At 40.5% G+C, this 13,399-nt stretch overlaps 1 protein-coding gene across 1 annotated transcript in view; it reads right to left on the reverse strand.

The window, feature by feature from the left end:
• The window catches only part of TNIP3 (TNFAIP3 interacting protein 3), a 55,958-nt gene that overhangs the window by 16,730 nt on the left and 25,829 nt on the right, over positions 1 to 13,399 (reverse strand). Inside the window, exons 7-9 of the mRNA XM_067297094.1 lie at positions 11,621 to 11,749; positions 3,704 to 3,820; positions 513 to 638 (exon numbers count right to left, since the gene is read on the reverse strand). Coding sequence (XP_067153195.1) covers positions 513 to 638; positions 3,704 to 3,820; positions 11,621 to 11,749 — 372 coding nt within the window. The remainder of the gene's footprint in view (positions 1 to 512; positions 639 to 3,703; positions 3,821 to 11,620; positions 11,750 to 13,399) is intronic.

Raw genomic sequence — 13,399 nt, forward strand, 5'->3', positions numbered from 1 at the left:
ATGTTTGTGAACTGACACTACTCTGAAGAGATAAAAAGGATGTTGCAACAAAAAATTATTGCAGAGGCTGCTCAACTTACTTGGATAGAGACTTTTTTTTTTCCTGTCAGTGATATTAATATTAATCTGTAATTCCACTGCAAAGGTCAGCATTCATTACAGAAGCTTTTTATTTCAAGCGTTGGTTTGATGTCACAACTCTTTTATCAAGTGCCAGTGAAAAAATCAACAGTTCTCTGGATTTGTTTTTGTTTTTTCCCCTCCCGTTTTAAGATATATTTGAAGAGTCTTTGCAATAACACTCCCTTCATCTACTTCATTTGGAAGAAGTCTCTAATCATTTCTGATCTTCTTACGGCATTACTTCAGAATGATTTCATCCCAGGTGGTGACCTCACATAAAATCCAATGTCAATTAATGGAAGCCAGAAAGCCTTGGGTTGTGTGAAAAGCGAGAAAATAAAAATAAAATGCACATGTGCTGGCAATAGTAACTTTCTTTTGACTCATACCTGAGAATTTAGTTTATTCAGTTGAGACTGTAAACCCTTGTTAATTTTCTGCAGTGCTTCTTTCTCCTCATTAAGTCTTTCTCTGTCAGATCTCTCCTTCCTGAAGTCTTCTTCATATATTTGTACCTGCAATCATTATCATTGAGTATTTGAATTTTGGTAAAGCCACAATAGCAATTTTCATCTACTTTTTTTGTTTGGTTACTTCTTAAACATTTGACGAGCAATGCAATGCATCCTAAAAGGATCCCTGTTCAGAATTCTGCACCCAAAGGGTTTCCTTTGTCTCTTTTTATAAAGATTATAAAGTGACAAGCAATGGCTATTTTCCAATGGTACACATCAATCAAAACAGTCCACAGCTTCAGTATTCATAGGCCTTTGTAATTTAAAAGACTGACTAAGGGATATCCATTTTTAAAGATTAAAAAGAAGATAGCAAATACTAAGGACATGAAAATTCCTAAGGGATGAACAGCGGTAGACAAAAATTTTGCCAGTAATTTTTCTAGTTTTCCCTTCAATTATGAACACTTAACTCCCACCTTGCATCTCGGATGCAAGCAGTTAGCATCCTGTAGCAGATGGGAGGTACTGGCAAAACAGGGAAAACTGACTTTTATCATGCAGTCTGACAGAATATTATCACTTCATTATCACAACCTATTGATGAGCCAGCATGATAAAATAACATTCTGCTCTTTTCACAACCCACCGAATGCCATGTGACAAGCTTGGCCTTGATGTTACTTTGCCATATGCCTTTTTGTAGTTGTCTGCAGTTGTACCTTTTTCACAGCTTCAGCTCTCCAGTGAAGGTGTGGCCCAAAGGATTAAACTGCAGAACAAGTGATAGTATTAAGAGCCATTATTAGGGATTTCTTTCTGATCACTGTTATGGCCTCAGAAGTACAGACAGGATGGCCAGAAGACTTGGACTGGTCAGGACAGTCATGGAATTTAGACCTCTGTTGGAGCATCATAGAAGAAAAAAAAAAAATCCACAGGAGGTCATCTTGCCCCAGATATTAGAAACTGTATGTGGAAAAAGTAATTGCCCACGTATCTTTTGTCTGCAGTATGGGAGTTCTGATTCACCCTCTCAAACTGCAGCCCAAAAAAATCTACCTGCCTCGGTTTGGAGGCAGAGGGGAAGATTATTTACACAGTGCAAAATGGAAATAGGGAGGTTTGATCCTGTCACTAGATGATAAGCTGCCTTTTATCACCGAGGGATGCAACGGCTTGTCTCTTGTTATGTCACCTAATACTGAAGTCATAGCACTGCATCCCATTTTAAAAAATCTGATCACCTGACACACAGTGCATGGTTTCAGAAGCAAAATACAAACCCAGAAGTTAACTGGTGGTTGGCTAAAGAACTAAGCCAGGCAACTTATGGGCAGGCATCTACCCGATCAGAACTTCAAGACTGGTGGCACTTCTACTGACAGATATAGCAAAACCCACACTGATGTGGAGATTACCATCAGAACTGGTCCTTTCAGCTGGTCACTAGAGCCTGCTGATGGGCTATTTTAAAGAATTTGCTTGCTGCTGCTCATGCATTGCCCATAGTACAGATCTAGTTTTTCTTTTGCAGGCATCAGTACTTCACAGTAAGCCTAAAGAAACGTTAATACCGCAGGAAAAGAAAATAGCCAATCCCGTGTTATATTAATTATTTTCATTACTTGCCTGTTGCAGCTAATTTTTGCAAGGTTTTTTTGCACTCGACTAGATATAATTCCCTTCCTGAATAACACTGTGTAAAAACAGAACACAGGCTTTCTGTGTGGCCGCTTGGAGACAGCTCCACAGCCTATACCTGAAGGATGCATAAGTGGTGCTGACCCTCAGAAGCAGAGGCATAGCTGTCACTCACAGAAATCTAGGTCTCTTGCACCCCTGTTCTTCTGTACGCTTCTCTCCTAGGTATTTCTTCATTTCATTTCTTCTGATTCATTCTCTGCTGTCTCACCTCCCTCCCTCTCCCCAGCTGCATGATCTGTTGAGATTGCAAGGGAACAAACTATCACATTTGTGCTGTATATTCTGTTGCCCTGAGAAAGGGGGAACACTTCCCTCCCAAGGAGTGAATGCCTTCATCACTTGTGTAGTGGCCAGGGATGGGCTGATGACAGCCAAACTATGGTGGGACTCTGTCACGTTCATGTTTGTCTCACGGGTTCCTCTTCCATACAGTTATAGCCTTCCGCTCCATTTCGTGCAGAGGGAAGTCTGGACTGACTGTATTGATTTATACAACTAGAAAAATACATTCATAAAATGGTTTCCCCATGAGAATTCTGAAAAAAATTGGTTTACTCTATTTTATTGTGTAGAATGAAATAAGTCATTACTGTAGAATCAAGTGCAGGATTTTATTCTCAAGCATGTGGCAAGCATTACATTAGAGAGCAAAATCTGGCTTTGCTGTCAAACGTGACAGAAACAAGTATTTTATTCCCACTGAATAAAATTCCCATTCGGATCACATCCATTTGTGTGTCAATAACATTAACTCTAACACTGTCCAGGATGACAGACCTAAAATGTAAAATTATCTGAAGAGTATCATGTTTTTAAACAGATTCTTTCATATGGAGAGATAGAAAGAAAGAGTGCACAAAGAACTTACATTGTTCAAAATGAAAAAAAAAAAAAAAAAAAGCTTCTCTATACTGACCGGTATGTAGGTTACAGATGCAAATGTTTTACCTCACACCTTGAACTGCAATACCAAGAAACACTGATTTTCCAAAAGTAGGATTCTTATATAATTCGCTAAACTTTCAACTTCTAAGAAATAAGGAGCAGAAGACACAAGTAACAGATTCATAGGCAACTCATGAAGTTTAGCATTCTCTCCCTGGATGAAACTTCATCCCTAACAGAGAGCTACCAGGACATCCTTGAGGGTCATGAGACCTCTGCATTCTGATGCTTCAAGATGGACACAAGGCTTTGTTCCAGTCCTTTGCAAGGACTGAATTTCACTTTATGGTGTGATGACTGCATCTTAAAAAAACAAAACAAAAACAAAAACCCACCATTTGAGTGGACTATAGCTAAACTGTTTCTTCCTTTCAAAAGCAGTATATAGCAATTCTACCAGACACAGTTCTTAGGAGAAAGGGCAAAACGACACTGCTTTAAGTTCAACCAGATTTACTTCCAGTTGTTCTCACCTGCTGTCTGAGAACTTCAAGTTGAGTTCGCATGTCCTCAAGGCTGTTCCTGTCAAACTTTTCTGAAGGAGTCTCAAGAACAGAGGAGTGTTGCTTTTTCAACATATCCAGAAGGGCCTGCAACGTAAAACAGCAAACTCATTATATTGAGATTCACCACATCAAACAAATTCTTTTTAAATCATGAAAATGTTTGCTCTTACAGATTAAAGTGAGCCAAGGATTTTTTTTTCCTTCACTTGGAATTGTTTCAATGATATAAACTGGATATAAACACTGTGAAATACAAATATACATGTCTAGGTCCAAATTTTTAAAGTGCCCGCACTACATCCATGAACTTGAGACAGTGTAGTTTAGGAGACTGTGCTTTTATTTACAGCTATAACTACATTTACGTACGAAAATTAGAGTTGCAACTCTCATTCAGAAATACCATTTCCCAGTGCACATCAGAATTTGGGGAAAACCAGGTGTCTAAACTCAGAAGAGGCCAAAAAAACCCCAAGAATTAAAGCAATATTCAGTCATGGCCTAAAAATGTGACTACAGTAAAGTTTGATTCAAACACTTTTTGTACTAAGAATACAAATTTCCACAACAGGAACCAAAGTCAAAACTCTGGCTGAAAGGAAGTTATGTAGTCTCTATAACCTACCACTAGAGGGAGTCATGTATACACAACTACACTAATATACTACAGCTACTCTCTTTTTTAGTCAAATTCTGCCACGGTTCTTCGCAGACTTCATTTATTTTTAATAGTATGCCACTGCTCTCCCTTGGACTGGAATGATTTTTAAACAATTTCTACTCCTCTCTGTCTATAAATACACATTACGCTCACACATATCTCACTCACTCTAACACAAACACCCACCATTTGGTTTTGGTACCTTTCAATGCCTCTCAAGGAAGATACGGACTGGGTTAACTTTACCCATTTAACTTTATCCCTCTTGGGAGGTCGATTCCTGCTAACTCTCCCCAGCAACCCCTGGCCGGCCATGCTCTCTTCATCTCATAAGAGAATGGGGAAAAATAATTCTCTCAGGCTGGGGGGAGCGGCAGAGCAGGAATCTGACAGCTTTTGAGAGAACCAGTACCTACGGTAACCAAAGCATTAATATCACATATTTCATCTTCCATGAAGTGTTAAAAGAAAAAACAAACAAACAAAAAACAACAACAAAGACACCTTCCATGGGGAACGCAGAAGAGAAAAGGGAGGCATTTTATCTGATGAGCAGCTGTCTGTGACAACTGAAGAAGACAGATTGGTACAATACTGGAAGAGATATGTACCATGTCAATGCATGAATAAGGTTCAACATAAACATGAAGGGATGAAGCTTTGTTCAGGTAGCTTGCTGATTAAGCCTCCTTTTGCCCCTCTGAACCATTGCTAAGTGCTTTTAAGAAATGACATTTCAGTACTCTGCACAAATAGTAAAATAAGTAACAAAAACAAGTTACAAGATGTTGTTTAGATTGGGAACAGATCGCCAACAGCAGCAAGGGTCAGTAAAGTTTAACAGGACCACAGTACATCCGAAAGTGAAATGTTCCCTGGTCAAGTCCACCTCAAATCCTTTCCCTGGCATGTGGCTTGTAAGTGTACTGCTTGGCACACATAGGGGTGAAACATGCTTTTATTCTTCTCTCTGTCTATGGGAGATACGTCTTAATCCTGCTGACAGTCACAGAATCACAAGAGCAATTTAGGTTACAGGGGAATTCTGGAGGTCATTTAGTCCAAAACCCTGCTCAAAGCAGGGCCAGTTAGATCAGGCTGCTCAGGGCCCATCAAGTTGAGTTTTGAGCATCTCCAGGGAGGGAGAGTTCACAGCCCCTCTAGGCAACCTGTTCTAATATTCGACCACCTTCATGATAAAAGAAGTGGTTCAGGTGCTCTAATTCAAAAGGTAGCAATGTCGTGGTGTCTTTGCAACATACAATTTTCCCAGTCTTCTGCTCCATCCAGTTGTGTGGGGTTTTTTTGTTTTGTTTTGTTATACACACCTCTCTCTCTGTTTAAACTTTGCCACTAGGACATGTATATTTTACCGATGATAGCAATCCTGATGTTACTAATTGGTAATGCACATTTAAAAATGAAAGCATGTGTATGTACTTTATGAGTGGTATCAATTCAAACAAGTTTTCCTCCCAGCCTCTGCTGTAGCACTAGTCTGCACATGCACAAACGGAAGGAACGTGTGAATTTTCCTCCTATAGTATAATTAGACACAGCTCTCTGTTATAATAACCTTGTGCACATTCACTACGAAAAATTCACTGCTTATTTAGGAGCCTTCCACAGTCCTCATTTCCTACAGATTTCCCTTACTTGCCCCTCCCATCCTTAGGTGCTATATGTAGTGTCAAATCTAAAACATGTGTGAATACTTCCGAAAATCTCTGGAAGAACATTTTGTCATTTGCAAAGAAATTTCTGCCTCCCTCAGTTTATTTTTCTAATTTCTGCTCATAAACTGTTGACAATTCTCCTGATTCTTGAAAAAAAAAAAAGTCACTATATTGACTATTTTTCTTGCAGCTCTCTTCCTAAAATCATATCATAATATAGAAGTATTCGGAAAGATTTTTTTTTTTTGAGGAGGAGGAGGTTCTATATCTCAGGATTATGGAGAAAAAGCTTGAAAAATCCAGAAAATAGGAACCTCAAAAGCTTAAAAATAGATAAGAAACAGATGCAGCTTTTTTTAAACCTCATTTGGAAGCAACATTGTGAAATCCTGTTTTATCAGTTCTAATAAAATAAGAAATGACAACATGAATAAAGCTGAATCGGTTTAGGGTCTAAATCTGTGAGGAAAGATTACAAAGATAGTCTAAAGAGTGCTAGGTATGTGAAAAAAGTCAAATTCAGGTCATGGTAATGTTATTATTAGATCAACAGTGACTTATTGGGAATTATGTCATTATATGAGATTTGTAGTCCCAGGTATAAAATGGAAACTAAGCACTACTAAAGCTAATGCTTTAAAAATATGCCGGAATATTTTTTTCTTAACATTCCATTCACCTCTGAAATGACAAAGGTAAGACTATTTTAGTCATTTATGTAAGAAATTAAGATATTGCAGATCTGCTGCTTATAAAAAACTGAATAAAGTGAGCATGGGACACTAAAAGGAAAACTAAGCTATTTTAAATCTGCAACTAAGATTCTTAATTTCAAATAAGCAATTTTAAGAAATGACAAAAATTCTAAATGTCATCTATAATCCGTTCTGGATGCAATTTTCACTGATCATTTGGCTATTCCTACTTAATTAAAGGCCAAAGTGCAAAAAATAATCAGAAAATCTTATCTCAGAGAAACTGAAAATATATATAAGAAAAGGCTTTGGAGACAAATAGATGAATAATCTCAAGAAGAAGAAATAAAATGCCTTTAGGGACTGGAGAAAGGATTTGATCCCCAGCAAAAGCTGCCCTTTGGAAATACAAGTGCAGGGTAAGACAGACAGTCAAACTGAGCTGTATGTCTTAAAAGAAATTAAACAATAAAAAGTTCTTTCACTATAAAAATAAAAATGAGTACAAGGAGGAAGGCACTATGCAGTGAGGCTGTAGGCAGGATTAAAGACAGTAGTTTCCAATAAGGATGATGATGCAGAGCACTGTGGCAGTGGCAGAGGATGACTAACAGTAAGGAACACATACAAATGAGAAAGAACTCGCAGCTTATTGAGTTAAACTCAGCTTAACTTAATGTAGTGTTAAATAATATTCATTCAGAAGTATTGAAAATTGGAACCTGAAATTACAAGACTAGCAGCACAAGAGTTTTCTGAGATTGTCAACATCAAAATGGAAGTGTTTGACTGAAAAATAACTAATGTGGTTCCCAAAGCTAAAAATGAGAAAATTGGTCCATGCAACTACACATCTCAATCTAACATCAAGAGCATGCAAGGCTTGAGAAGGAATTTTAAAGAGAATAGCTTTGGACATGAGAAGAGGGATGAAATGAAGCACTGGGCATATCTGTTTAACTTGGTATCCTTCATAAAAGGACAGATTTTCTTAACAGGGGATATACACTAGAGCTAATCAGCCTATGTTTTAATAACACATTTGAGATGGTGCCAAAAAAAGTTATCAATTAAGTCTGAGAGAAATGTGGCTAGTACTTAAACTATATGGTGAACAAGGAAATAGCTACAGGAAAGTCAACAAACTCGACTCATGGCACTGCAAACTATTTTGGCATTGCAATACCACTTCAATGTTGCAAACATCTAAGTAGGATCAAATCAAACATGATACTTTGGGTTCTCTGCATGAATGGATCAAAGTTAGATGAAGCTGAATGTAAAAAGTGTAATGTCCTTAAAAACAAATAGTAATACCATTCATAAACTGGGAGCTAATCAGTTTAAAAAGACTGAGATGAAAATCTGTGCATATTAGCAGGCATAGGTGTATTTTAAAAGACCAGAAGAGCTCAGCTAAAGTGACCCTACGGAAAATACGATTGCTCTGTGCACCTATAGGAAAAGAGCAAGGGTAATGCAAGGAACAGATCTATTTGAGAATAAATGAATATAATCTGGCCAGACAAACCAAAACAAATTCAGACAGAACAAAACTGATGAAAGCTTCTATCGAAAAAAGGTTTACACTTCTAGAATAGCTTTCCAGCAGAAGCACAGTAGAAGCAGTTTAGGTATTTTTAAGGTAGAAGTTGTTCGATTTATGAAAATTCACAAGAACTTCAAGTCACTGAACCTGCAATAGCAGGGAACTAGACTTAAAAGGGCAAAGAGGGTCCCCCTTCCAGTCTTACGCATACTCCTGACACTAGATTTGAAGAATGCAAATACACAGAAAATCAGTAATGCATTACGCTCATATGCAGGCTCAAGAGCGGTGCGTCCCTATGAGTAGGAAGTCAAGCAAAGGAGGCAGGAGACCTGCATGGATGAGCAAGGAGCTCCTGGCAAAACTCAACCAGAGGAAGGAAGTATACAGAAAGTGGAAAGGGGGACAGGCCACTTGGGAGGAATATAGGAACGTTGTCAGAGTATGCAGGGATGCGACGAGGAAGGCTAAGGCCCGTTTGGAATTAAATCTGGCGAGAGATGTCAAGGACAGCAAGAAGGGCTTCTTCAAATACATCAGTAGCAAGAGGAAGACTAGGGAAAATGTGGGCCCTTTGCTGAATGGGGTGGGTGCCCTGGTGACGAAGGATGCAGAGAAGGCAGAGTTACTGAATGCCTTCTTTGCTTCAGTCTTTACTGCTCAGGCCAGCCCTCAGGAACCCCAGACCCTGGAGGCAAGAGTGAAAGTCTGGAGAAAGGAAGACTTTCCCTTGGTGGAGGAGGAGTGGGTTAGAGATCATTTAAGCAAACTTGACACCCACATATCCATGGGCCCTGATGGGATGCACCCACGAGTGCTGAGGGAGCTGGCGAATGTCATTGCTAAGCCACTCTCCATCATCTTTGAAAGGTCATGGAGGACAGGAGAGGTGCCTGAGGACTGGAAGAAAGCCAATGTCACCCCAGTCTTCAAAAAGGGCAAGAAGGAGGACCCAGGGAACTACAGGCCAGTCAGCCTCACCTGCATCCCTGGAAAGGTGATGGAGCAGCTCATCCTGGAGGCCATCTCCAAGCATGTGGAGGACAAGAAGGTGATCAGGAGTAGTCAGCATGGCTTCACCAAGGGGAAATCATGCCTAACCAATCTGATAGCCTTCTATGATGGAATGACTGGCTGGGTAGATGAGGGGAGAGCAGTGGATGTTGTCTACCTAGACTTCAGCAAGGCTTTTGACACTGTCTCCCATAACATCCTCGTAGACAAACTCAGGAAGTGTGGGTTAGATGAGTGGACAGTGAGGTGGATTGAGAACTGGCTGAATGGCAGAGCTCAGAGAGTTGTGATCAGTGGCACAGAGTCTAGTTGGAGGCCTGTAGCTAGCGGTGTCCCCCAGGGGTCAGTACTGGCTCCAGTCTTGTTCAACTTCTTCATCAATGACCTGGATGAAGGGACAGAGTGCACCCTCAGCAAGTTTGCTGACGATACAAAACTGGGAGGAGTGGCGGATACGCCAGAGGGCTGTGCTGCCATTCAGAGAGACCTGGACAAGCTGGAGAGGTGGGCAGAGAGGAACCTCATGAAGTTCAACAAAGGCAAGTGCAGGGTCCTGCACCTGGGGAGGAATAACCCCATGCACCAGTACAGGTTGGGGGTTGACCTGCTGGAAAGCAGCTCTGCCGAGAAGGACCTGGGAGTGCTGGTGGACACCAAGTTAACCATGAGGCAGCAATGTGTCCTTGTGGCCAAGAAGGCCAATGGTCTCCTGGGCTGCATCAGGAAGAGTGTTGCCAGCAGGTCGAGGGAGGTGATTCTCCCCCTCTCCTCAGCCCTGGTGAGGCCACATCTGGAGTACTGTGTCCACTTCTGGGATCCCCAGTACAAGAGGGATGTGGCACTACTGGAGCAAGTCCAGCGAAGGGCTACAAAGATGATCAGGGGACTGGAGCATCTCTCTTATGAGGAAAGGCTGAGAGAGCTGGGCCTGTTTAGCTTGGAGAAGAGAAGGCTGAGAGGAGATCTTATCAATGTGTACAAGTATCTGAAGGGAGGGTGTCGAGAGGATGGGACCAGACTCTTTTCAGTGGTGCCGAGCGACAGGACGCGAGGCAACGGGCACAAACTGAAACACAGATGCTTCCATCTGAACATGAGGAAAAACTTTTTCACTGTGAGGGTGACAGAGCACTGGAACAGGTTGCCCAGAGAGGTTGTGGAGTCTCCTTCTCTGGAGATATTCAAAATGCACCTGGATGCAATCCTGTGCAATGTGCTCTAGGTGACCCTGCTTGAGCAGGGGGGTTGGACTAGATGATCTCCAGAGGTCCCTTCCAGCCTCAGCGATTCTGTGATTCTGTGGGGAACCGTGTTACATAAAATCGATATTTCATTTACAAGTGTGGTTTAATTGCCCATCTATCCTCATCCCAACAACATTATAAGGTTATAATAAAGCAAAATAAAACATTGAAGCAAGGTGTTTTACAAACAAGACCTTGAATGAAAGTCACACTAAGGTTTTGAGCAAGTCCTGCTGATGCATTTTAAAAAGAGCTATAGACCACAAATTCCGTCAGATTTTTGTATATGGCAACATTACTCTTTTTGTCTTGACTTTCACGTCATGGCGCTCTAGCTTGTGCATCACTTAAAGTTATACAGCAATGGTTACTGCAGTGCATTTCCTCAGGAAGCATTTGTGGTTCACCATGAAATACAAAATTGTTAGAAAACACCCACTGCTCTATGTGATCTTCTGATTAAACCAAGTTATGCTTATTACTTTCCCTCTGCTCAAAAAAAAAAAATCTCCTTAAGCTATTTTACAGCAATTCCCTCAATTATATATATGTATACATATATATAAAAGACAGGAGCATATTTCCTATGCAGAGAAGCCATTATTCTCAAACACAAAACATATGTAGAAGAGTTTTAAAACTGTCTGAATTTTTTTTAATCGTAGTGTTTCACTGGATGCATATGAAAGTATCTTTGTGCCATTTCTCATTTTAAGGAGGGGGAACCTAAAGAGAGCTTAGATAGGACACATAGACAAGTTTTACAGGAGAAGCCAAAGTTTTTCTCAACTTTCCTCTTCCCAATGCAAACCCTACTACCTGCAAAGAGCAACATGCACATGTATTAGCTAAATTAAGCTCTTGCTTTTTTTCCCCAGCTCTCCGAATCTGTGACCTGTGGATTAACAGATTGCAAGTTTGCTACCATGAACAGGATGTTCATCCAACTTTAAAAAGGAAAGCACTGCACAGTGCCAGTGCCTGACAACAGAGACCCTATAATAAAAGGAAGAGTTCCTAGTCAGTGGCTCACTCTTGTTCGTACCTTATTGAGACGACTTATTTCACATTCATAGCGTTCTTTCTTTCTTATCATTGAGGCATTTTTTTCCTTCAGGAGCTTGTTCTCTTCCTTCATTTCATGGAGGGCACCAGTGAGGATCTTTATGTCTTTCTGGAAAGCAAAAATATATAGAGAAGGTTGCTGAAATGCAAATGGAAACATTTTTCATGAACAGTCTTCAGAATATCTGCTGTCTGGCAGATGTGCTGCATTTTTGTTGTCTCCCTTACCAGCAATTTTGGGGACAACAGGAAGGTGGATGGTTAATCAAAGCCTGACATGATAAGGTTTGTTGAGATTGTTCTGACCGCTCACAATATGACAAGATAGAGAAAACATACCAGACTAAATCCTCACTCTCTGCAGTTGCATAAAGGCATGATAAAGCTGGCAGGCCAAGGAGATTAGGAGCATACAGATGATCATCCCAATCCTGCATTAATCGCATGTACTCATAACATAGGCAGAGTCAGAAGCCAGGGCAAGAGCCCAGAAGAGACCCAGCTGCTCCCAGTGTCATACAACATTGAAGACAACACCAGATGTCAGCATCACGTAGTCTGAGGGCTTTCTCCACTATATGAGCAACTGAGGCAGGTGTCAAGTATTGCTCAAGTGTTAGAAAGCTACAAATGCAGGCTTAAAAATCCTCCTTCCTTGACCCCATCACAGTTGTTGCTGACTTGAACTTGATACTACCTCGCATGTGCGTCTACCCTGTTTACACCCCAGCAATCTACCAGGAAGTTGTCCTTGCTTGCAAAGTATTTACACTAGTCTTTTAAGGTGGTGTTATAGGAATTAGTAGGATGGATTTGCCAAAGTTTAAATTTGATTCTCTTCTCCTATTGCTTTCAGTGCAGTATTTTCAATTTACAATGCAGGGAGCTAAGATCTGAACCAGATCCTGAAGTAAATGTCACTGTGTAAGACCCCCCTCCTTTCTCTCACAGAGTAACGCATTCATCGCTAGTCTGCTTTTGTCAGATTGTCTTAAACCAAAGCTGTTCAGACATATGTAACAGAATGGCCTGTTATAAAAAAAAAAAAAAAAAAAAAAAAAAAAAAAGTATTTCTTTCAAATATTGCTCTGCAGCTGCTTTATGTGATAAAGAAATAAGATCCAACAATCCCATGCACAGGAGACCATACGAATTAGTCTTCTGTGCAACAGGCTTACCTCTTACTAGGTATTTACTGTCTGTGCTCATGAGAAGTGAATCACAGTGTGCACACTGAACCACTGAAAAAACACCCTGGAGAAACTGTCACTTCCACACGGGGTGCCTTTATTTTCCTTTGTTCTAGGTTACTTGTTCCACTTCATTTTCTCAAAAACAGTAGACAGGATTAGCAGGGCATCTCTGCATTACTTAAGTACAGGAGCTAACTCAAGTTGATACGTGTATGTGTGTTTTCAGACATTATAAAACAAAAACAACCCTCCTCCCCCACCCCCTCACCCCACCTAAAAGCCTTATAGATGTTTAACTCTATTCTTCCCACAGCATTTGCCATCCTCTTTTCCTAGCTCCTAGCACATGTTCTCCTTCTCAGACAGAGATACCTTGGGGAACCTGGCCATTTATAACTAAGGAATTCCAGTTTGTTCAGGTTTTTGAACCATCTGAATTGTTATTATCTTATTGCCTCTTATTTGACATTCAGTCTTGGCTGTTATGGCACCTAGACATTCCAGTGAGTAGTCAGGTCTTTCCTTACAGGCCATGGGTACATGCTCATACCTAGAGAGAACAAGAG

Source organism: Apteryx mantelli, chromosome 5 (genome assembly GCF_036417845.1).
Source record: "Apteryx mantelli isolate bAptMan1 chromosome 5, bAptMan1.hap1, whole genome shotgun sequence".
Classification (NCBI taxonomy): Eukaryota; Metazoa; Chordata; class Aves; order Apterygiformes; family Apterygidae; genus Apteryx; species Apteryx mantelli.